This window comes from Castor canadensis, chromosome 18, assembly GCF_047511655.1.
Source record: "Castor canadensis chromosome 18, mCasCan1.hap1v2, whole genome shotgun sequence".
Lineage (NCBI taxonomy): Eukaryota > Metazoa > Chordata > Mammalia > Rodentia > Castoridae > Castor > Castor canadensis.
Window position 1 is genome coordinate 32,369,049 of NC_133403.1, and position 24,601 is coordinate 32,393,649.

The following is a 24,601-nucleotide window of genomic DNA, read 5'->3' on the forward strand; positions in this document are numbered from 1 at the left end:
GGTGCTTGACTGGAAAGGGGCAGGGTTGTAAGAAACAGGTGAAAGGGAACTTAATCTCTGCAGCTCTACGTGAGCACGCGTTCAGATCTAAACGGTAGCGCTGGTAGGAACTCACTCTAAAACTGAAAAACCTGGGGTTGGGGCGAAACTAGGTACCGCTCAACTTCCGGCGCCCGGCGCCTCCCTGACCTCACGATTTTGAGGTGTGCACCTGTAGGTGGAGTGCAACGGGACCCGAGGGAGCGGCCCCTTTCCGTGTCCAGGCTGCGTCTTCCTCCCTGGGTCACAGCTGGACGGGGTCAGAATCTGGAACTACCCTGCCCATCGAACCTAGGTCACCACTCGGGCTCCACGGGTCTCAGACCTGGGATGTGGTTTTAACCGGCGTCGACCTCAAGGCCAGTCTTTAACAGCTAACGCCAGCAGGCGACTCCTGTCCTGTGGATCCCCAGGCCCAGGACACGGGGATAGGGGTGGGGGACCCCGAGTCAGCACCGCAAGGCGGCGTAGACACAGCAAGGGGGCGGAGAGCCGGCGCCTTCCACCGCCTCGCAGGTCCGCCGGCTGCGTCCGAGACTCCGACTCCCGAAACATGGGGCTCAGCGTGAGCCCCGCCCCCCGGTGCAGCGAGCCTGTCATTTCCTCTCCGGCAAGTGCGGGTCTGAAGATGAGGGATCGAGAACGTCCACGGAGGGGGTTCCTCAGGCACCCTCGGCTTCTTTCAGTTACAACTGGACAGTGGTTCAGTTCCACAGGCCCTCAGGACAGCGGGCAGCAGCAGTAGGGAACCCCCGCCCAGCAGACGCGAGGAAGACTGGCCCGCGCCAGCCGGGGCTTTGCCAGGGCGCGTGCGCATGGTGCGTACGCGAGGAGGGCGCGGCCGCCTGGGGTTGCGCCTGCGCAGAGGCGGCTCCAGGCGCTGCGCCTGCGCAGTAGTGGGGCGGGGCGGGAAGAAGGGAGGCGGTGGCACCGGCGGCGGCGGCTGCTGCTGAGGAGGAGGAGGAGGAGGAGGAGGAGGGGGAGCGGAGGGAGGTGTTTCTGTCAGTTCCGGCTGTTTGTTCGGGAAGTGGAACCGCCGCTGCCGGAGCAGCCCGGAGGGAGCTGCGGATCGCGAGGCCAGTACCGACCCCGCCCGCCCGCGCGCACCGCCCCCGCCCGCCATGGCCCGGGACTACGACCACCTCTTCAAGCTGCTCATCATCGGCGACAGCGGTGAGGGCCGCAGCGGTCGGAGGCGGCGCGGGCCCTGCCGGGCGCGGCCCGCGGGGGCCTCAGGGCGGGCGGGGAGGTGCCGGCCCGCGCGGGGCGGGAGGCGGGCGGGCGGGGCTGCCCGGCGGACCGGGCCGCGGGGTTGGCGCCGAGGGGCTCCGGGCCGCGCCGAGGGGAAGTCAGGACTCCGGGCTGCGGAGCAGAGGGGCCGAGCACTCGGGGTCCACTCCCCGCGCCTGCCTCACGTGTGAGTGACCTTGGTCCAGTCGCGCGATCTCCGAGTTGTAGAGACCTAGGTTCGAGTCCTGGGACTACTAGCTGCTTCACTCTGTGACCTTGGGCAAGTTGCTTCACCTTTCTGAGCCTCAGTTCCTGCATCTGAGAAGTGGGGACTTGCCTCGCTGGGTAGTGGGAGATCAAGTGGGCAAGTTGCTTAGAGCCTGACCTAGAGTAAAGTAAGCCCTAAGTAAATGTTCACCATTGTCATCATCAGTACTGTTTGTAAGACTCACTCCTCTGTAAAACGGGGATATTCCCAGAACGTGCTGTGAGTTTAAATGTGGTAAGGAAGGGAAAGCGCTTCCCCACGGTCCTGCAGAATTACGAAATCTCTGCATGGTTTAGTTTGCTCATCTGTAAAATGGAATAATAGTAGGTCCTTCTCATAAGGCTGATGTGAGTATTCAATGAGGATAGTACACACATAGTGTTGGGAACAGTGCCTGGCCCACAGCCTGTGGTCAGTGTTTGCTATTGGCCTACCATATTCCAGAGGGGTGTTACAGGTGGCTCAGCCAATATTATAAAAGTGTTTTGGCTATATATACACACTCCTTGAGGCTCCTAGCTCAGATCGCTGCACCATCTCCTGTTCATAGAACAGTGCCTGGCACCCAGGAAGTGCTTAATATGTATTTGGTGAATGAATGAACATCACCTGTCCTTACAAAAGACAGACTGGTTTGTGACAAAGGATGGAGGGTTTTAGAGGTGTTTGGAGTATGGCAGGTGAGCAGGTTTATGGGGTGACCAAGAGGTCAGGAAGGCAGGCCCCAGAAGGTTTATGGGAGCATAACTGAGGTACTGGGATTATATGATATCCAGGAAGGAGGCTTGGGAGCAGCTAAATTTATAGACCAGACCTGAGCTGAATGTGGGGGAGAGGGTCATGTGACTGGAAGACAGTGGCCAGATTGGTGGTAGAGCCCATGAATTGTTAAGGACCAAAGCCCTTGTGAGTGAGACCCAGGATGTAGGAGTGTTGGATGGAGGTGGGTAGTTTTTGGTTTCACTTGTGAAGTTGGATTGAGATGTGGTTGGTGGTTTGGATCAGGTGGAAGGTGGCTGAGGATTCGGTGGTTGCAGGTGGTGAGGAGATGTAAAGGGTAAAGAGCTAACCAATAAGTTGGAAGAGTAACTGTGGTTGGAGCAGGAGTTAGGTGGAGGATTGATTGGTTGTGGTTTGGATGAAAAAAATCAGGGAAGGTGTGTAGTCTTTCACTTGGATGTGGCCTTTGTTATCCCTCAAAGTCCTGAGATTATGCCTTCTCAGAATTTGCTTTCTGCTGTGGCCTTGGTTTGGAGCGGCAGGCACTAGGATGATTTTTCTCCTTTGGAGTTAAAGTGAGCTAGCTGACTTTATTCTTCTGCAAGACACCTTGGGCCTGTGTGTTGATATCCAAAAATGAAAGGCCTAAACTCAGCAAGAAAATGCCGTTTGTTGGTTTTTGTCCCTCACGAAATCCAGGGGATGGTTTTGGCCTGCTTTCTCACAGTGCATTCCGCATTTTTTATTGATTTTTCACTCAGAAGTCAGGTGTGGGAGAAGACTCCTTGGGTCACGATTTATGTGCTCTGTTTCTTAGTTTAGTCTGAGCATGGAGACCTGAGTTTTGGAGAGGAGATAGATGCTTTGCTGTTAGATTTCTCCCAAGAGTGAGCTGATACTTTTAGGAGAGTGGGAGATGGTAGCCATGGGAGTTTAAACTAAGCTTTGCAGCTGAGCAGGGAACCTGACCTCATCACTCCCCTGCTTTCCAGCCCCTTGTGTGTGTGCCTCCTTAAGGTATATCAAATGATTTCACAGCACTCTCTCATCTGATTTTCACCCATTGCTTATGCAGTTTGTCAAATAAGGAAACTAAGGCTCAGAGGAGGTGACTGGCTTGTTAGACGCAAAGCCAGGAGTTAGTGTACATCTATGCTGAGAGCAGCTGGCATTGGGCTGGCAAGCAGTAGGCCTTCAATGAATGTTAGTGTCCTATAAATCTGGAGTTCTCTTCCCACTCTGTCACATTGTACACGCTTCTGGAATATATTCCTTTGGCTTTTGCATTTCTTCTTTATGCCTGAGGTTCTGCACTTTCTCTTATGCTCTTTTGACATTGTCTCTTGATTTGTAACCACATTCATCTGCAATCCATTCCTGAAGGCTAGAGTGGCCATTAGAGACCTTGTAAAGTCCATCATTTACAGTTGAGTAAACTGAGGCTGCGGGAGAAGGTGGGGGGAAGGTGTCTTGTCTGAGGTTGCACAATGAGGTAGTCGATGAGATAGAATTAAAATTGAGACCATTTGTGACCAGGAGCGATGGCTTGACCTATAATCCTAGCTGCTTAGGAGGCAGAGATTGAGAGGATCATGGTTTGGGGCCAGCTGGGACAAAAAGCTCAAGAGACCTCATCTCAGCCCATGGCTGGGCATGGTGGTGCGTGTCTGTTATCCCAGCTATGAAGGAAAGCATGAATAGCAGGATACTGGTCCAGGCTGGCCAGGCATAAAGCGACACCCTATCCCCAAAAAAAACAGTGCAAAAAGGGCTGGCAGAGTGGCTCGAGTGGAGGCCCTGAGTTCAACCCCCAGTACCACCAAAAAAATAAAAATAAAAAAAATAAAAATTGAGACCAGTTTACTTGTGTCTGCAACAGACTGAAACTGAAGCAAAGAGGAGTGAGGGGTGTGTGGCCCAAGGGAGAAGCAGAGCCAGGGGAAGGTTTTGTGTGGCTGGCATGGTGAGGACCAGAGGCAGCACATGGGGAAGGGCAGTGTGGTGGTGGCTCAGTGTGGTGTCTTCTGGCTGCCAGGAGAGCCTGGGGCCTGTGCTCTTTGCAGCGTTGGAGATAGTAGGGCTGGAGTGGCAGGCTTTTATGCTGGATGTAGCCATGTGGTTATAGGGAAGCTTTGCTTCCCTTTGCTTCCGTGACCAGTGCTATAAGGCGACTGGTAGCAGGGATAATGGGAGATGGTGGATCTCAGAGGTTTCTGTTCCTCTCGAGGGAGAGCAATGTTAGAAGTTGGTGTCAGGCCCATGACAGCAGACCATGTGGCAACTCGTCTTTGTGCAGCCTAGTGGTTTTCTGCTGCTCTGCAGAGGAGCCTGGGATAAATGGAGGGGACACTGCTGTGTCATTACAAACAGCACTTCCTCCTTGTCTGTTATATGAGATTTAAATAAAATTTAATTTTAAAAAAGGATTCTGCTGTTTCCTCCCCTCAATAAAGTTTGAAAGCCACTGCTTTGGCTCCTGTTAATGCTGCAGTAATAGCATTAGATAGCATAGCTGTCAGTGAGCTGGGCATTTATTCAGCCATCAATTCATAAGGAGTATTTCATTGGCGCCTACTAAGTGCAGGGCCCAGCTCACAGCACTGTGAATGCACAGGGTGAGTGAGTCCTGGAGGGACTTAGACAGGAGTTTTTAGCTGAATAAGCAGGACCCAGAAGCCACCAGGAGGAAGCAAGGATGCAACAGGGCCAGTGGGGTGCTGGCTTCAGGCAGAGGCTGAGGACCCAGCTCAGAACTTGGGCTCTCCTTGGGCTTAGCAGGAAGCCTCACGGCAGAGCAATGAGGAAGTGGCACAGGCTGAGTAACAGGTGCCCTGGGCACAGCACCTGTCTCCTGCAGAGGGCCTCATCCCCAGCATGTCCTTGGGAAGGTAGAACCTTGGTGTATTCAGGGGAGTAAGTTCTGGGCATCTTGCTCACTTAGAGAAGTCTCCAGAGATCCTGAGAGGACTGCCCAGGGAGGATGTCCGAGGTTAGGTTAAGAGACACACAGCTGGGCTCAGTCTGCAGCCGTGGTTTGCAGCATTGGTTACTTGGTGTGGAGGTGGTGTCTTTGAAAATCAGATTAAGCTGTGGGCTTCTCCCACAATGGGCACAGATGCTCAAAAATTGCACATAGTTTGAGGGCATTTGACTGCATTTCCATTGAAAATCTAACAGGAGTGAGATGTAGAAGCCTCATGGGGTTGCTTCAGCCCCCGTCTGGCACAGGTGCAAGGAGACTCCCCAGGAGTAGGTATTGGGAGTTGTTGAGAGCCCTGGATTTGGATCTTGGCTCCACCACCTCCCGTGGAAACACCTGAAGTCAGCTGTTCAGCTTCTCGGAAGCTGCACCTTCCTCATCTGAGATGGATTTGGAATTCTGGAAGCATCGAAGTGCCCACCATGCAGACAGAACTCAATGCATCGTTAATCATTTCCCTCTGAGGTCACTTGACTCAGCTGGACTTACGGGTGGTGGAGATCAGGGGTGGGGCAGGTGCACTTGGCAGCCATAGCTGCTATGTGTTGAGGTCAGGGAGAGGCGAAGTTCACAAGGATTCCACCTTTTGTGGAATAAACAGCAAGGAGCTGCTGTGGCAAGTGCAGTGGTCTGAGCATAATACATGGGCTGGTGGCCTGATAGGTGTTCTGGAGACTCCTTGGCCCCACCCACTCAGCTGGCACTCCCTCAGCTGCAGGAAGATGGCTGACAGTGGTTCTAGTTCTGTGGGCCTCAGTTTCCTCACCTGCAGAATAGCCCTGGTGAAATCAAGGTGCTTTCCAACTCTCCAATTCCTTGTTTGGGGCTACTCCCAAACTGAAGCTGTGGCATGCAGTTCTCTAGGGCCACACTGTAGATGCACAGGGCAGGGGGTGGGCTCACCTGGTTGGCTTTTCTCTTGCCTGCCTCTGTTGTCTGGTATCTCCCTCCAAGCTGTTGGGGCAGCCCTCAGCACAGAGGCTTGGGCACAGGTCCCTCCTGTCATCTCCCCAGGGGATTTGAGAGCAGCTTCTGTTACACATGGATGAAGGAAAAGGTCAGGGATTGAGTGGAAGAGATGTGCTTGATGTGTGGCAGGTTGGGAGACAGGACACAGCCTTGAGAAGAGCTCTGGCCTTGCTGAGTTTATGGCAGTATCTCCTGGAGGAAGGACGGGCTGAAGGGAGGACTACTCACTACCTGCTCATCTCTGCGTTCTCTCCTGCAGGTGTGGGCAAGAGCAGCTTACTGTTACGGTTTGCAGACAACACGTTCTCAGGTGAGTCCTCCTTGGGTGCTGGGGTGTTTTGGTTTTGAAATCCCCTCCCCGGGCTCCAGAACACACCAGCTTTTGCCCAATTTAGGGAACTTTTTCATTCTGATTACCAGAGGAGGATGGGAGGCTTAGGTCAGAAGCCTCTATTCTGCCTCAACCCATCTTGTTCAAAACGCTCTTCTGCTGCTCCTCATTTCTCTAGCCAGGGTCTCCTTGTGCCCAACATTAAAAAAAATTTTTTAAAATATTATTAGATAGTACATGCCTGTGTGACACTTCCAACAGGAAGATGTCAATGTGAAAAATCGTCCCTGCACCCAGCCCTCTGCTGCCCTGGGAGCCTCTGTTCAGTGTGGGTGTATCTTTCCTCTTTTTGTCACTCCACCTGCTGTTCAGAAACTTGGCTTCCTCTGTCTGCCAAGGGTCTTGCTTCCGCCCTGTTAGCCACAGACCTCCCTGGCTCTTTCTTGTGACTGTGTTCACTGTGCTGCATGTGGATGTAGCATTCAGTAACAGAATTCTTGTTATGTGTGTGGCTTCTGGCTGCTTCTGCGATGCTTTGTGTGTTTATTCTTGTACACGTGGTTCTGTAGAAGTGGGGTTACTGGGTCACAGGGTCTGGGACATTTAAACTTCCTCAGCACTGTCAGCTTACCTTTCAAAGAAGGTGAGGTAATTTACACTCCCACTGAAGGGTTGAAAGCTCTGATGAGCACTTCACTTTTGCAAAGCTGAGGCAGAAAGTGCTGCCTTGTTTACATTCGTATTTCCCTGATCATTGGTGAGGTCAAGGAGATTTCCTTTGTTAAATAAGTGTTCATTACATCAGCATCTCTGATTGGGGACTGAAGTGTGATTATCTTGTGGGGAATTCCCTCTGAGGTGGGGGGGCGGGGCAAACTACACTTAGGAAGAGGTTACATGGAGAATGCCTGTCAATGGAGAAGTGGTTTCACCCCTTCCTGCCCCCAGCAACTGCTCAGTAGCACCAATGGTATTGGAAAGAGCTGGCTTCTCTGTGTGACCTTGAAGGAGTGACTAAGCCTCTGCTCATTTGTAAAGTAGGAATCACCATTGTCCCTCTGACATGGGTTGTTGTAGGATCACCTGAGATAGTGCCTGGAATCAAGTAATTGCTCAACAAACACCAGTTGTTTGTTGTTACTGTAACTTCTGTGCAAGAATGACAGCTACTGGGCAGCCTGTACTTATGCTGGAAAACATCCCACTCCACTTTTTTTTTTTTGGTGGGACTGGGATTTGAATTCAGGACTTCATACTAGCAAAGCAGGCACACTACTGCTTGAGCCACACCTCCAGTTCATTTTGCTCTGATTGGTTGGTTTGTTTATTTATTGGCTATTTTTTGGAGATGGGAGGTCTCACGAACTATTTTCCTAGGCTGGCCTCAAACCTACAGCCTGCTAATCTCAGCCTCTCAAGTATCTAGGATTATAGGTGTGAGCCACCAGCACCTGGTCCACTTCTTCCCTCCCTTGCACCTCACACACACTTCCTTTTTAATGCTCCTGTAACTCCTTGACCCATCAGCTCTCCACTGCTAGGACTGTGATTTGCAGTCTCTGTAATGTTGATTACTGGTGTCTTAGCTCACTGTTGGTTCCCAATGGAAGCTTTGCAGAAGCTCCTACCCACCCTGCCCCACACTGCTAAGTGCATTTGGCAGCCATCTACTTTTCTTTTGTTTAAAAACCTTGATGGAGCTGGGTGCCTGTGGCTCACGCCTGAAATCCTAGCTACTCAGGGGGCTGAGATCAGGAGAATTGCAATTCAGAGCCAGCCCAGGCAAATAGTTCATAAGACTCTGTCTCGAAAAATTCATCACTGGCAGAGTGGCTCAAGATGTAGGCCCTGAGTTCAAGCCCTAACACCACAAACCAAAACCAAAACCACCCTCAGTGGCCCTCTCTGTCCTGAGCAGAGGTCATAGCAGGGCTTCTCTGTTTCCGACTATTGACGCTTTGAGCCCTGGAATTCTGTGTTGTGAGGCTGTCCTGTGTGTTGAAGGGTGTCAAGTAGCATCCCTGGGCTACCTCTACCTAGTAGATGCCAGTAGCACTGTGACAACCAAAGGTGTCTCCAGACTATGCTAAATGTCTCCTGGGGGAACAAAATCATCCCTGATTGAGAACCACTGGTTTTCATAAGCTATTTCTAGCCTTCTTCCTCATACTGCTCGCTCACATATTCATTCATTCAACCATCAGCCGTTTGTTAAGTGCCTAAATTCGAGGTGCTGGGCCCCTGGATGGGCACCAGGTGCTGGCTTGGTCTCTGGATGTGTTCTGGGTGAACTTTGGCCTCAGCTGCTTTCCTCTGTGTGGGATGCCTCTCCCCTCCTACCCAAAGTTTGGTAATCTTTCTTACTCTTTCAAGCTAGGCCCAAATGTGACTCCCCACCCCACTCCAAGTCTACCTTGATCGCCATCTCACCCTGCATTTTGACCTTTCCCACACAGTTGCCACACTTCACATGGTCATGTGTGTGTGTCTCCTGAACAATGGTGTGTGAAAGCTCCAAATGCAGTGAGACCCTGTGCTCCATTCGGTAGGTGTTTATAAGCCTGGACTAGACTGTTGCACTGGCCGGTCTCCTCAAACCCACCTTCTACACAGATGCCCCAAGAGTTGTTTAAAATGCAGCTCCTGTCCCTGGTGAAAACTCTGTGCCTCCCCAACACACACAAGAGACTGTCCAAATTCTCAAAAACGGCACAAATTGGGCTTGTCCTCACATAAGCCCATGTGAACCACTGCTATTCTGCTATTTTGCTACTGTCTTTTCAGCCTTGTGCAGTGCTTTCAGGTCCAGCTCAGTTTGTATGTTAGGAAATCAATTTTGTGAGTCATTTTAAAAAATTTTATTTTTATTTATTTTTTGTCATACTAAGGATTGAACTCAGGACTTTGTGCTTGCTAGGCGGGTGCTCTACCACTTGAGCCACTCCCTAAATTTTTAATTTCTATTTTTTGGTGATACTGTGGTTTGCATTTAGGGCTTCATGCTTGCTAGGCAGGTGCTCTACTGCTTGAGCCACGCTTCCTTTACTTTTTTGCTCTGGCTGTTGTGGAGATAGTCTTGCTTTTTGCCTGGGCCAATCTCGCCCGTCACTGGGACAACAGGCATATGTCACCACTCCTGGCTTTTCCATTGAGGTGGGGATCTTCCAAACTTATGCCCCAGCTGGCCTAGAAATGCAATCCTCTCAGTCTCAGCCTCCTTCTTAGCTTGGGACAAAAGGCACGTGCCACCACACCCAGCTGTTGGTTGAGATGGGGGGAAGGTCTCAAGAATTTTTTGCTTGGGCTGGCCTTGAACTGCAGTCCTGATCTCAGCCTCCTGAGTAGTTAGGTGCCAGCTGCCTTAAATTTTTTAAAAAGAATAGAGTGGGGGGAGGAAACCCAGAGTGCATCATAGGCCTGTCCCATTCTCAAGTCACAGTTGACACGTCCCCACTGTGACCATTCTAGTAGAGCCTATCCCTCTTCCTCCAGTCACATCCTTTGTAGCATTTATCACTCTGAAATTGTCATCTTTTTCAGTTTACGTCATTGTGTCCTGCCTCACTTCCATTGTGAGCTCTATCAGGGCTCCTTGTTCAGGCTTTGTGCCTGGGGCCTTGGCTATGTTGGGGACAGAGGGTAGATGGGGTGGAGTCATGAAGTTCAGAGGTCCACCCAGTGCAGGCTCCCTGCAGGCCCTTGCTGATGGCTCCCATGCATGCAGGCAGCTACATCACCACAATCGGAGTGGATTTCAAGATTCGGACAGTGGAGATCAATGGGGAGAAAGTGAAGCTGCAGATCTGGGACACGGCGGGGCAGGAGCGCTTCCGCACCATCACCTCCACGTGAGTCCAGCCGAACGCCTTGCCTTGTGTGTTTGCATGCTCAAAGTTGGGTGACAGTGTTGCTCATGGGGAAGTGAGTGCGTGCTGGCCTCAGTGGGTGGTGTTGGCTACCCTTCCTCTTCCTGAAGATGCCAGAGGAGGTGGTGTGGCCTGCTGTGGCTGCTGCAGGAGTTAGGTGGGTGACAGTGGCTGACACCCTGATTCTGGTGTGTGGCAGGATAGCGACCACATGCCCTCCCCTTGGGCTGGCAGCGTTTACCTGAAATTGGCAAGAGCAGCAGCGTGCCTCACCAGGTGGCTGTGAAGTGCCGGTCCCAGGTACCTCTGAACCAGGCAGTTCCTCTTGGTGGGTGTCAGCTCTGTGTGGGTCACAGAGTGGGTCACCCTCTCTGACCTCTTGGAGGTGGCTGTGTCTTGGGAGGCCTGGGTATGTGGGAAGTCCTTCCTTTACCTCTCCCAAACTGTAGAGAGGGGAACCCATTGCCCATCATGATGTCCTCCTTTGCTATGGGAGAGCCTTTGTGGCTCTCAGCTGCAAACAAAAGGAAGCCCAGCTTCAGCTCTGAGTTTGGGTTCTTGGGTTGTTAATGGATGGATTATAGGAGAGAATAGGGTTTGAAGGGAGACAGCTTGGAATTTAAATGTCTGTTCTTCGGTGTGTCCTCAGGCAAGTTGCCTAAACTCTCTGTGCTTTTTTCCCAGAGGCTTTATTTTAGGATTTGCTTGTATGCTAGGGCCTGTGTCCAGGTCCTGCTTTGGGTTTTGCATGGGTCATCTTGGTGAACTCCTACCGCTGTCTGTACTCCGTGCTGCTGTGACCCCATCTTATAGATGAGGGCACTTCTGAGAAGGGGCTGCTCCCAGTGATGGCAGAGCATGCAGTGGGTGTAGAGTGAGGGTGGCGTCTGGCCTGTGAGCACCTCCTGGAACTTCTTGCAGAGCAGTTCCTCTTGGAGAACTCAGGAAGGCATGTGAGCAAGTCCCCAAGCCAGAGACCCCTGTTGTCCTCCCTTAGTGTCAAAGCAGAGTGCCCATCCTGAGGGTGGGAGTGTGAGGGCTGAGGTGGCCTCACGGTGGTGGGGGGAGCATAGCTATTGGCCAGGTAGGGAGGAGCATGTGGGCTGCACTGGGCAGGAAGGACTGTCGCTGTCAGCCCTGTGGTGAGCACAAGTGCCATGGCCCAAGACTTCCTAGCACAATGCTCTATGATGACTTTGAGCAAGGTCTCTCAGGTCCTGTGTGTCCTGGTTGGTGTGAGAGAGAACTCCTTGAAGCAGGACTGACATGGAGAGCTTCAGGCAACCTGGAGCCTACAGGATTGAGCAAGAGCTCCTTGTATTGGTTTGGGGTTGGCAGGTCTGGGCACTGATCCTATGTCCTCAATCTGGGCTGGGACTGTCACTAAAGACACCACCTACTTTATTTCACTTAATCTCAGTAAGAAGTCTTATGAACAGGCCCAGAGAGGAAAAAATGGCATCGCTTGCGTGCTTAGCCTAGAGCAGAACTGAGGTCTAAAGCTTGGATTTCTACCCAGGCCCTGGTCCTGTCCCCTGCCACCTCACACCCTGAGCCTGGGGTGGATAGCCTCCTTTAGTGCCTCCCTCCTGAAGGGTGAAACCAGTTTGGGGGTTCAGGGCGGTTGAGACAATAGGCCTGTGTCCACAGGATATACTTGGGGCAGGTCCCAAGTGGGACTGGGGTGTCAGGCCTTATCTGTAGGAGAGGCTCAACCACTCCCCGGTCATCAAGAGTCGCCCCTTTCAGGACTGGGTGGGGCGGAATGGCTCCTTCATTATGTGCGGGAGATTGGGCGTTGCTCAGCAGCCTGGGGGCCATGTCTCTCTTCTCCAGGATGCTTGAGAAACGGTGATCTGCATGCTGGTGGCCCGTGGGCACTTACTTGGCCTCCACTGCTGTCCTCCCTGTCTGTCTGGGGAGGCCAGGGGCAGCCCCATTTTAGAGTCTCTTGGCCCCTCCTGAGGCAGGAGGCACTGTGAGGGCCTGAAGAGGGAGAGACTTGTTGCTGGTGAAGGAGGGAGTGCTGGGGCAGTTGCGAGTTTGGGGATGGGGCAGCCCATGCTGAGAAGCTGGCCTTTTCTGATCCACTCCATTGAAAGAGAAAGCACAAGCAGCCTGATGAGAGAGCAGCTGTCCCTCTCCAGCCTTGCTCTCTCTCCATGGGCAGCTGAGGTCTGCTGACCTGAGGGTGGCGGTGGGAGGAAGGTGTAGAGTAAAAGGAAGAGGGAGAAGTGATGAGAACAGGAAGCTTTGGCACTAGGTCAGGGAGTTACTTAGATCTGGGCACTAGAACTTCCAGCCAGTCACTCCACTCTCAGACTCAGTGTTCCCACTGGCAAAATGACCATGGTGGTTTCCGTCGGACTGCGTTGTTGTGAAGATAAATATGAGGTAGTGGATATGGAGTGCTTGCACTGTCTCCTGACCTGGAGCACAGGTCGAGTGGGAAGCCTGAAGCACCAGTGCTGGCCGGCCAGAGCTTCGCTCAGATGAAGCCCCTGCCCTGGCCCAGCACAGGTGGAGGTTCTGAGGCTTTGTGCTGGCGGGGGGCAGGGGGTACCATTTCTGCTAGCAGGGGACATCCTCCTCAGAGATGGGTGATGAGCTGGTGCTCCAGTAGCAGCTGCCAGAGGGTGAAGGCTGGGGCTGGTTCCCAGGCAGAGCCGAGATGGGTAGAATTGTTTGGCTTCACCATAGCTGAGGAGTGTTGCAGGCCTGGAGCAAGGCTATGGGCAGAAAGAGCCCTGGGAGATGACCATGTGTCTGCGAGGGGGGAGACATGGGCAAAGCCCAAGCACAGCAGCAGCTCCTCTCATCTCACTCTGTGGCCTCCAGGGTTGCCCTGCCCTGCTGCTTCTCGGTTTCCTGCCACCTCTGTCTGGGACTCCAGCTTGTCATGGAAGGGACACTAATAATGATAATAAAGAACGCCCAGCACTTGGGGTGCCTGTTATTTCCTCCATTCCTCGCAGCCACCCCAAGAGATAAGTATGAGCATCCTTGTTCTGTGGTTAGGGAAACTGAGGCATGGCAAGGTGAAAGCGAGACCTTCCCAAGGTCCACAGTCTTTTAGAGATGGAGCCAGGTGTTGACCTTTGTCCTTAGATGGGCCTTTAAAGTGAAGAGGTGGCCAGAGAGCTGGCACACAGGCAGATGACAACGGAGCTATTCTCACCACCTGGTCGCTGACCCTGGCTTAGTCTGTGGTGCTCTGTGCCATTGTAGAGCTGGGGCTCCAAAGAAGCTGCTTTCTGGGCAGGGCAGGTGGGAGCCAGGGGTGGGAGTGGCAGCCCGTCTCCTCAGGTTTGCATCCTGGGTGTTTTGAGAAGCCCCTGATTGAGAATCTGCATCTTTGGGGAGCAGGCTACAAGGGATGGCACTGGGGTTCTGTAGTGCAGGGCAGGGGTCCTGTGAAGGGGCTCAGGGAAGCAAAGCCCCTGCCATCCTGTTCTTCCTGGGCTGGCTGTCCCTCACCTGCCCCTGAACTGAGTGGGGACGCAGTCCGCTACTCTGGGTACCGGGTGTGTGGAGAGGAATGCTGACAACCTCCTTCCTTCCAGCTTCCAGAACTTCTAGCTGGCTTGGGGTCTGCAGGTTTGGATGGTGGTGTAGCTGGGTGCCTCCTCCAGCCATCCTGGAGGCCCACACAGCCTCCAGCCTCCAGCCTCCGTACTGTCCTTGCTACTGGCACCATGATCCTAGAGGAACAAGAAGGGAGCGGCCGCCTGCTCCTAGGGAGGGGATGCACTTTGCTAGGGTTTTGCTTCTTAGAATGCCATTTTTCTAAATCGGATTTGAGGAGAGAAAATTTTTTTGAATGTTTAAGCGAGGGTAGTGATAACATGCTGTCAAACATAAAAATTGCCTGTGTTCTAAAAATGAGAACTTCAAACAAGTTCCGACTGGTGACAGACTCTGAATCACCTGGGGTGACTCCTTAGACTTGGTCTGCCACTTTGGGACCCCTTCTCTGCTGGTGCCCTGGGGACACGCGTGAGGAACCAGTGCTGCTGGAGCCACCTGTCCTGCTGGCCAGGTGTGGCTGGAACACGGTGGCCAAGGCACAGGAGTGTGGCTGTCCTCAAATCTTCCTCAGCTGCTCTCCTGCTGTGGGCAGGCAGGCAGGCCCTGGGGAAGCAGCTGCTTTTGTTTGGGCCAAAGCCCTGACACACACCCTGCCTTACAGGTATTACCGGGGGACCCACGGGGTCATTGTGGTTTATGATGTCACCAGTGCCGAGTCCTTTGTCAACGTCAAGCGGTGGCTGCATGAAATCAACCAGAACTGTGATGATGTGTGCCGAATATTAGGTGAGGCTGGACCCCAGGGTGGGGCAGTGGGAGGGTGGCATTGGTGCCCTTGCAGGGCTAGCTCACTGTGCTTTGCCTTTAAGTGGGCAATAAGAACGATGACCCCGAGCGGAAGGTGGTGGAGACGGAAGATGCTTACAAATTTGCCGGGCAGATGGGAATCCAGCTGTTTGAGACCAGTGCCAAGGAGAACGTCAATGTGGAAGAGGTGAGGCCGTGGGCGCAGCGAGGTGCCCTCCTTTCTTCTACTGGCCTGCGTGTGCCATGCATTTCGTCAGCCCTTTAAAGAGACTCTCTGAGGTAGATACCATTATCCCCACGTTTCCAGTAGGGAAACGGAGGTTCAAGTGCTTGATAGCTTTAGTAATGCCACACAACTAGTAAGAGATGGAGTCAAACTTAGGTCTGTCCCACCAAAGCATCTGCCTTGCTGGCCCTCCCCTGGTCCCACCACTGTCACCTCTTCCTGCTCTGGCTTTCCCTTGGGCCTCCAGAGCTCAGGTGGGTACCTGCTGTGAGCTGCCAAGATTCTCCTGGGGATGCCCAGCCCTGCACACCAGCACAGCCTCCACCTGAGCTGCCTCCTCTTTGTGTGTGGTATGTCAGCTAGGAAGCGTCTCTGACACAGGGAGAGAAAAGCCGGAGCTTTTGCCACAAGCCCAGCCTGACCCGCTTGCCAGCCGTAAGAGGAGTCGTGCCCTTTCCTGTGTGAGGAGCCCAGGGCCCCAGGAAAGTCAGGACCTAAGGCCTAGACTTGCCCTTCTGGGCTTAATTTGCTCATCTGCAGGTCAGGGAGAGTGGTGGTCTCTGAGCAGTGAGGGTTACGGGAAGTGAGTTGATAGTTTTAGGTACTGGGTTCAAGTTCACACTTATAGATAGTGCCTTTTTACACTTTTTGCTCCCTTCTGCATGGATGCTGCTCTCTGCCTCTGGAAGAGTAGAGGAGAGGACGGTGGCTTGGTAGATGCAGCTCACTAGGTCCTTGTACCACAAAGACATCAGGTGGCTGGGGAAAGGTTCTAGGCAGGACGTTTGGCCTGTGAGCAGTGATGACACGGGGCAGGCAGGCTGTAGTTCCTCTCATGCCTCCGAGCAAAGCAGGCCATGTTTATCAGTCTTGTCAGAAGGTTCCAGCTGAAGAGGGGGGTTCTTCTTCTCTATCGAAAAAAGACTGGAGGGGTTAGAGGCATGGTTTCAAGCAGAAGAGCCGCTGACTTACAAGTGTGAAGCCCTGAGTTCAAACCCCTGCACCACAAACAAAAACAGACAGGAAAATCCTTGAGAGATTGACTTCCCCAAGTCCACGTAAGTCATGGGTCTTTGCTATTGTTCCTTTTTGACTTTTAAGTAAAATAACTCACCACCTCCTCCTAGAAATAGTTTTGAGGGCCAGGCATGGTGGTGCACACCTGTCACTTGGGAGGCTGAGACAGGAGGATCATGGTTTGAGGCAGCCTGGGCTACGTAGTGAGCCTGTCTCAAACTAAAAAGGGGCTTTGAGGACAAATGTACAAAACAGTTCACACGTGGGAACAGAAAGCTGGGTCTGGGGAGGTGGCCCACTAGGTTTGAGGTCACCTTGCCATGCTTTCTCTCCAGATGTTCAACTGCATCACAGAGCTGGTTCTCCGAGCAAAGAAAGACAACTTGGCAAAACAGCAGCAACAACAACAGAACGACGTGGTGAAGCTCACGAAGAACAGTAAACGAAAGAAACGCTGCTGCTAAGGTCCCCACCCCTTGCAGAGACTGCACTGTGGCCCTCCCAGCCCGAGCTCCTCGGGGGACAGTCTCAGTTTTGTGCCGTTATTTAAAGAATTCTCTCCACGTTTTTGTATCGGGAGGCGCCATCGGCACTTCCTCTCCCTACCCCCTCGAGTGCCAAGAAGGTGTTGGACGAGCCTGCCCTTCCCCACTGGTGCCCTCCTCCCTGCCAAGGCGCCTGGACCTGGCGAGGACGCTGCCAGCCGAGCGGACTGATTAACCAGTTGTACATAGTGTATATTGCTTTAACCAGCTGCACACCCTCGTCCCGCTCTGGCTTTTGCCTCCATAATGCCAACCTGCTGCAACAGACCCTCCCCGGCACTCCTGTCCCATCTCGCCGCCAGCAGCATCCCCAGGGAGGAGACAGCCTCAAGTTCAAGCTGCACCTCTGGCTGGCCTGGGCCTGTGGAGTGGGCTCCATGTTGCTCATTCTCTCCTGCAGGCTGTCCTCGCATGCAGGCTCTGACCCCTCTCCATGGCCTGTGCCAGCTCATCCTTCTGCCCCTACAGCTGCTCCGGGAGCTGGGGAAACCTGGCCTTGAAGCAGGCCGCAGCCTCGGCCGGCCCCAGGCCTTGGTTCCACAAAGGAAATCAGTCCTGACCTTTGGCACACAGGTCTCTTGTCTTGCTTCTACACGCCTGTTGCAAACCCAGGGAGCTGTGGCCTCTTGTTTGTTTCAGCAGAAAGGTAGGGGTGTGCAGAGATGGGCTTGCAAGGGGGGCATAGGAGCATCATTTTAACAGATAAAGAGATGAAGCCAAATCCGATGAATTAAGTTCCTCACAGTTATTTTCTTTCCTTGAGGTTTGATTGACCCAGCAGCAAAAGCTGTGACCATTCCACTTTGGATCCAGTGTTTTTAGCAAAATGAGTAGATTCCTGTCACTTAGGGGCTGGGCTCTTTCTTGGCCTTTCTTGGGAAGAAGGGTCCTTGCACCCTTGTCCATGTGAGTCCAGGGTCTCCTGCTGGGGGTCTGAGTCTGCAGTGCAGCACCAGGCACCTCTGGTGGGGTGGGCACCTCAGATCACCAGTAGCTGTTGTAGTACAGAGGTGGTTGGAGGATCTCTTAGCATGTGGGAAGAAATGGCAGGGGGTGGGGAAGCCAGTTTTGACCCACCCCAGTCCCCTGGAGGAATACCGGAGTCATCTGCATTTGATTACTGCCCCTCCCTCCCAGGACACTTCATTCCCGTTTCCCCTAAAGGATCACGTAACCTGGGAAGAATTGATCTCGACACCATGACGTGTTTTATTAGATCTCATGTCCTAGGCAATTTCCAGGCACAGCCCTGATCGGACAATCACAGATCACTGCAGATTTTCCATGTTAACACTGTGGATGGGTTTTTAATCAATAAAAACTGGGGGTTTCTTCTCACCTGTCTCTCCACTTGTCCAAACTGTCAGAAGCTGGGGTTCTGTGTGAAAGGCCTTGGCTTTGGCGCTGCAGGCTGGGTTCAGGGAGCTGTGGGCCTGGGAAGGCAGACGCCACGGAGGGCGCTGCAGGGCTGACTAGAAGACAGCCCCATCTGGTCTGGAAAGCTGGGTGCAGAATTGGGAGTCTCCGACCTCAGGACCGTCCTGGCTGACCAGGGGCCTGTGGGGATGTGCAGGCACAGCCTCTGGCTGGTGGAGCTGTCACACTTGCCTCTGAGCACTCAGGAAGCCAGGTGAGACTGCTTGCCAATTTAAGCAATAAGAGGGTGATCCTGGGAGCTTTGAGCCCAGACTAGAAGCCTAGGTGGCTTTGGTACCTGGACATCCAGGCCCAGGTGTTGGGGTGATTTTGGTGACGACAGTGTGCCTGTCTCACTGAGTGTTACACGCATGAACGGGGTTGTGGGTGGTGGTGGGGGGGGACTCAGGGCTAGACCAATGTCCTGTTGGACTTGATGTGAAATTCCTGTCAACAAAACTTTTAAATGGTTTGTTAGGATTATTTCTGTATTGAAAGTTTCTAATTCTGCTTTTTAAAAAAATAATACTAAAAATAAAGGTTCAAGCTGCCAAATTTCCTTCCAGGTTCCGTTTGCTCTCCCTCCAGCTCTGCTGTGGATGGGCCTGGCTTCTTCCCACCCTTGGGTCCAGCTCTTGCTTGCTCTTGGCCTACGTCCTGCACAGGTGCCTTTTGAGGCCCTGGGACACTTTGAGAAGCCAAGTTCATTTTCTCTATGGTTGTAGGGTGGCGTTTCCCCTCCAGGTTGAGGCACTGGCTGGGAGCACGCGTGGGAAGATGCCAGGGGAAGCTCCATGTCTATTCTCATGCCGGAAGGACGCAGTGGAAGCTTGCCTGGAGCCATTTCTTTCTGGCTGTAAGGTCCTGCCAAGCTCCAGGGCCCAGCTCTCAGCTCGGGGAGCAGTGCTGGCAGGCGCACTTTGTAGTCTGCACACTGCAGGACTGGCAAGGAGCCCGGGGCTGATGGGAGGGGTGCAGGGCAGGATGCCGCTGCCCCGCAGGAGGGGTTCTCCTTCCTGGTCCAACCCATGAGCTGGCCTCCCAGGTGCGGACCCCACGGCTGCCACCTTGAAAAAGGCAGCAGCTAGTGGCAGTTCTGACATAAGGCACTTGTGGACCAAACCGCTCCACACACCCGGGGACTGAGGCAGGAAATGCTGTAGAAATTAATTTTATTCTCATTCAGACTATTTTCAAAAGAAGCAGTGGTGCACTGTTTTTCTAAAAATATGCCTTTATAGATTTATATATGTATATTATAAAATCCATACATGTATTTACATGGTTGCTACATACAAAATTACAGCACTGTGGTATGTACATATCTATAGATACATTCTGTCCGCTCATCCCTGCTGTGCTTTTCCCCATGAGGGTGGGAGGCTGAATCAGTGGTAAGCAGCTGCAGGCTGGGCCCGCGCAGCCTCTGAGTTGGGGCCTCCGCAGAGACTGTGAGGTGGCTGCTGTGGAAGGAGCAGAAGCAGCAGGCTACAGGCCTTGTCCTCGCAGGCCTGGTGGGCAGTATCTGGGGGCTCCCACAGCCTCGTCCCATCCACCCTGTGGCACCCACGAGGCCTTCAACGTGAGGGCGGCTGACCAGGCCCCTCTAAGGCCATTACAGGGCCTAGACTTGCTGGGCTGGGCCAGGAAGTTGTATTTGAGGTGGGAGGGGCTGTGGGAGGGAGACAAGCCCTCTCAGCCCTGGCCCCACAAAGGGGACCGGGCTGGATGGCTAAGGCCTGCAGAGGACCAGTGAGAACAGGCTGCCTGGCCCTGGCCTCGCCAGGGTGTAAGGACTGCACTGGAGGAGGCAAGGGAGGCCGGCTCTTTCCTTCTCCCTGGGGCTCAGGCTGGCCTCAGCCGAGCTCGCATACACCTGAGGCCCTGCAGCAGCAGGCTGGGCCTCCTGCCGGGGAGGGGCTCCAGCACAGGTGCATGCACATGGGTGAGGAGGGCCTCCCCTCACTCACTGGGCCAGGGTTGGGGCAGGAATAAAGGCTCAGGCCTTCTGAGCATGCAGAGGAGGGGCCTCCACTTCTTTTGTTCCCCGTCATCTAAAACAGGTGGCCACAGAGCCTGTGGGGTGGGCTGTGATCAGCTGGGTCTGAGCGGCACAGCACAACTGAGGGGCCACTCTGGGAGGTAGCCTAGCCCTGCCCAGCAATGGGTCTTGGAGAAGCCTAGGCTCGGGTGTGGCCGGGCAGTAGGGACAGGGTTTCCGCCTGTCCCTGTTGAGAGCAGCCTTTAGAGAGAGGTTAAAGCAGGTACCCCCACCACTTTAGCCTCCATCCACACTGACAAAAAGGAACAGGCTCTTGGGGACCAACTGGGTCCCAGGGTGTGAGTAGTGTGGCTGTCCCATCCCTAGCCACAGAGGAAGCTCTCGCTAACAGCAACTTTTCAGCTGCTGCCAGCCCCCACCCCGTCCTTGGTGGCCCAACTTCTCCCAACTTAAATCTTCCTGAAGAAGGAGAAGAGCCGTCTGCCTTCTGTGGTGCTGGGCTCACGCACCCGCCCTGTGCTATGGCCGCGGGAGAAGGCAGCAGCAGGCTGGCTCCGTTCCTTCAGGTGCGTGTCCATCAGCTGCCGGTCAATGACCCGGTGCATGTCATCCTGCAGGAGGGGAGAGTGGGTGGGGATGAGTGGCAGCTCTTGCCTGGCCCTGTGGGTGGACAGGGAGGACCACTGTCAGGAGGACATGAGATGAGGATGAAGGATGAGATAAGCAAGCAGCTGCAGCTGGGGCTGCTGGACCCACAAAGCTGAGTGCAGACACCATGCTGGGTCACACACAGCTCTGCGGTGCTCCAGTCTCAGGGCTTGAGCTGGCTTCTTGTCACCTCCCCAACTCCACTCTCCCCCCAGCTGACCCCGCAGATGCTCTGTCCCTACAAGGCCCAGGTAGCAATGCAGCCCCTACACCAGCACTCTGCTTTGCCTGTGACCAGCTCTGTCCTCCCTCCTGGTCCCAGTAGCTGTTAGCTGTCTGGACGCTGCTCTCACCCTCAGAAGGCCCAAGGTGACCTCAGATTGCCAGCTCTCAGCTTGGCTTCAGGGGGCTGCTTCTGCCCTGCTTTCCCACTTCAGATTATTTCTAGCCTGCGCCACTAATGCCTGTGCACCATGGGCAGCCCCGTGTGTCTGGGAGCTGCCCTCATCCCACCCAGCCAGGCTTCTGCTGGGGCAGAGGCCTTGGACACCACTGTCTTTAAGGACACTATCTTGCAAACTCAGGCCCATTTTGGTTGCTTCTTCTCTGGGTAAGAACTTCTCCCCCTCCAATTAGCTGGCTGCCTAGAAAATGTGCCCCTTGACCTGTCTTCCACAACAGTGGCCTTTGCTCCACAGAGGGCCTTCTGGACAGAGCAGCTGCACTCTTTCCAGGCTAGTTGCTAGATTCTGACTCTGGGTCAGATTCTCTCTCACAAGGGGCTCTGCCACTAACAAAGCTTAAAAACTACTGGCTCCAAATACCAGTGGTCCTGAGCAATTACCACCAGGAGTAAACGTAACAAGCGCCTCTCAACTCTCAGTCTTGAAGCCAGCAGTGAGTCCTGGTGACAAGCTAAACCCTAGGCCCAGCTCCAGAGGGGCTCAGTCACTCAAGCAATGCAGGCCAGAAGTTGGGATGGCCAGGTCACTGTCTGGCACCTCTGTCTGAGTCAAGTTTCCTCTGTAGGTGTCATCAAATGTTTTTGCAGGTTTTAGGTGAAACAAAGGGACTTCCAGCGATCACCAGGTGGTGGTGAATATGGACCTCACCAACCCGTGCTCATGACTGGCAGCCCTGCCTTCCCCATCCTCCAGCATACTCCTCCTTCCCCCGGCTCCTCTCCTCCTCACCCCTTCTCCTTTCCCGCCCAGCCCCTCTCCACACGCCCCTCACGTGACATCGCGTCAGGTCTGTGTCAGTGCATTGCCCCCATTTCTAAGGTTCTAGTGTGGAGTCCTCGGCACACTGGCCTGCACCTAAGGTGTCTCAACAGGATCTGTGTTGTTAGAGAAACAGAGCCATGTTAAAGGGCCCTTCAGAAAAAGTCCTCTCAAAGCTGCCAGTGTTTTCTCTGGCACATTCATTGCGTGCTGGACTTTTAGAAAGAAACCAAACGCATCAAGGTAATCCCATGAACCATTACCACTTTAGAACTCTACAGACATGTGCACATGCTCTCATAATCCCATGACTACTACTGTTGTCATGAAAAGGTGGCATTAAGAAACCAGGGTCACAAAAAAAAAAAAAATCCCTGAAGAAACCAGGGTCAGCCTGTCAGAGCTGGGCACCTGCTGAGAAGCTTAGTAGACTTGGCCGTGATGGAGGCGGGTCAGGACTCGATGGCATGTCACACTGCACAGAGATGATGGTGGGCCATGACGGGAGGAGGGGGAGGGCGGTGATGGCAGTGAGAAGAGGGCGGGTGGGATGCAGTCACAGTCTCACCTCAAAGGCAGGAGGGGTGTACGACTAGAGCTGTTGGTACGGGAGCTGAGAAAGGCCACTAGATCAGAAACCAAAGGAGCCAGATAGTGAAAAGCCCCGAGGAAGCAAACTGCAACCAGGAGAGAAGAGAGAGCAGTGTGGTGAGCCGGGGCCAGTGTGCTGGTGAGGCCACGGCTCGGCTGCCAGCCCCATGGGTCCCTAGAGTGGCAGCCACTGCTGACCCGGCCCAGAGACACTAATGGCTACTGTCATGTCCTGACACTGGCCTACCTCAAGCTCCTCAATGAAAAGCTAGCACAGCTTTAGGAAGCTGCACTGGGCCCTGAAAACAGTGGTCCTAGCGATGGCCATGCTGACTCATTTTCCCCAGGGCCTGTGCCAGCATAGTGCTCTTTGGAAAAAGGAAGTTGCAGGCCTTTGAGAAAGGGAAGGGTAGCAGCTGCTCCAGGGCTGCTGAACTGCATCCAGCTGTGAGTTTTCATTCTGTCACACGGACCTCGTGTTAACAGCTGTTTCTCACTCTAGTTTAAATCAAGCCATGATGACCAGCTGAAGGAAGGCCCCACTCCAAGTGTGGAGGTCACTACAGCCCCAGACAGCAGCAGCCTAGGCTTTGCCATGCTTGAGAGCACCTGAGGCACCATCCCCAAGGACTGACTTCTCCAGGTGAAGACTGGGCAAGTTCTCGCAGACTGCTGGAGACGAATCCTGGCGCGTCCCTTGCCCTGGTCCCAGGGCTCTTGCTTACCTGCCAAGCCTCAAGCTGCTGCGAGAGGTTCAGTTTCTGCTGAATGGCATCCAGCAGTTGGCTGTTGAGAGACATCATGTCCATCTTGCACTTGGCGAGTTCCAGCTCCACAGCGTTCTTCCTGAAAGCAGATGAGCCAGGGTGAGAGTGGATGCCCGGTGTCATAATCATCTGGTTTTGTACCTGAGGGACCTGGAGTCCCCAAGGTAAAGAAATGGGTTCTCACCCCAAATGCCTGAGTCACTGTAACTATGTTGCTTGCAGGGGTCAGTCTGCCATGTGCCTTCGTGTATGTTCTCTCAACTTTCATAATCACCCTGTAGGGGAAGGGACCATTCCTCATCCTGACGGAGGATCAGGTTAAAAGTGGCACTTTTTTGGTGGCACTGGGGGCTAAACTTGGGGCCTTGAGCTAGCTAGGCAGGTGCTCCACCACTTAAGCCACTCTGCCAGATCAAAGTGGGCAACGCTTAAATGAAGACAGGAGCCCAGAGGGACCAAAGGGTCACATGGCACAAAGGAGTTACTCTATCTTTTGCAGGGTGGGGACCTTGCCCTCCTGGTAGGGGTAGGGACTCTATTTGACCAGCTACTCCCTCACCTAAAGGAACTGCTCCTTCAATTCAGATGTGTGCAAAGAAATTCACACAGAGATCATCATGGTCTAGCTATCCCTAGTTTCCATTAATGGGGACTGGTGAAATAAAAACGAAACCTGCATGAGAGGCTGTGGGCACCAGTAAAAGCCATGCACGATTTACTAACAGCTCATCACGATGCTTAGGGGAGAAAAGCAGAAAACAAGACAGAGTTTTGTAAACTAAAAACTGCCTGTGTGCTGAAGGACAATCCACAGAAATCTAGCCGGTTATGCCTGGCTGATGTCATTGATGGCTAACTCTCCTCACATACTTTTGCATTCTCACGTTTTACATGTTTCATGTATTACTTTGTTCACTTTGCTCAACATTCTTAAGTTAGAGCTATTAAATACAAAAGAAAATGAATGAGGGAGGGTCATGGGGATGGGAAGAAAAAGCGGGAGGGACTGCGAGGCCTCTGCAGAGGCCTCACGGGTTGCCCGTGAAGGATGCTCAAACGTGCATGTAGCCCTTGCCACGTCAACCACTTGAAGCAACAAAGCAAGGAACAGGCTCTCCTTGCACACGGCCTGAGGATCCGTCTGCAGAGGCCGCCCGCTTTGGCCCTGGAACAGTGGGTCCCATTTGCAAAATGCTCAGCCACCCCTCCTCCCCAGCCTGTGACCACCACTTCCTCTCTGGCCTGCTGTTTACGGAGCCATTAGTCACCTACCCCACACCCCAGTGGGACTCAGATCAGCCCTACCGCCTTCCCTAGAGGCGGCTCCATAAGGCTGTGCCCATGCTAGCCCTGCCCACTGCGGCTGCGGGCCACAGTGATAGGACCGAGCCTGTCCAATGGGCATGGGGCTCACATGCCGCAGGCTGC

The 24,601-nt window shown here is 53.6% G+C and overlaps 2 protein-coding genes across 8 annotated transcripts in view; one reads left to right on the forward strand and one right to left on the reverse strand.

The window, feature by feature from the left end:
• The first annotated feature begins 1,007 nt into the window (after positions 1-1,007).
• On the forward strand, positions 1,008-17,864 carry Rab35 (RAB35, member RAS oncogene family). 2 transcript variants are annotated; one of them, XM_020179040.2, is made up of 6 exons: positions 1,020-1,212; positions 6,466-6,516; positions 10,262-10,385; positions 14,593-14,717; positions 14,801-14,925; positions 16,317-17,864. In XM_020179040.2, the coding sequence occupies exons 1-6, from the start codon at positions 1,161-1,163 to the stop codon at positions 16,443-16,445; spliced, it is 606 nt and encodes a 201-aa protein (XP_020034629.1). In that variant the 5' UTR covers positions 1,020-1,160; the 3' UTR covers positions 16,446-17,864. The 2 variants fall into 2 exon arrangements, with proteins under 2 accessions (XP_020034630.1, XP_020034629.1); XM_020179041.2 differs by lacking the exon at positions 14,801-14,925 and having other exon boundaries at positions 1,008-1,212.
• The window catches only part of Bicdl1 (BICD family like cargo adaptor 1), a 91,551-nt gene continuing 84,307 nt past the window's right edge, over positions 17,358-24,601 (reverse strand). For 3 of the 6 annotated variants that reach the window (XM_074061364.1, XM_020179052.2, XM_074061362.1), the window contains 2 exons: positions 23,132-23,252; positions 17,358-20,555 (listed from right to left, as the gene is read on the reverse strand). In XM_074061364.1, coding sequence (XP_073917465.1) covers positions 20,394-20,555; positions 23,132-23,252 — 283 coding nt within the window. In that variant the 3' untranslated portion in view covers positions 17,358-20,393. Of the gene's footprint in view, positions 20,605-22,383; positions 22,493-23,131; positions 23,253-24,601 lie in introns of all 6 variants that reach the window. The other 3 variants (XR_012443582.1, XR_012443583.1, XM_074061363.1) reach the window with 3 other exon arrangements.

Coding starts and splice junctions, on each gene's coding strand:
- Rab35 (XM_020179040.2), top strand. CDS start 1,161: ATGGCCCGGGACTACGACCACCTCTTCAAGCTGCTCATCATCGGCGAC. Junction 6,517..10,261: donor TGCAGACAACACGTTCTCAG/GTGAGTCCTCCT, acceptor CCATGCATGCAG/GCAGCTACATCACCACAATC. Junction 10,386..14,592: donor TTCCGCACCATCACCTCCAC/GTGAGTCCAGCC, acceptor CCTGCCTTACAG/GTATTACCGGGGGACCCACG.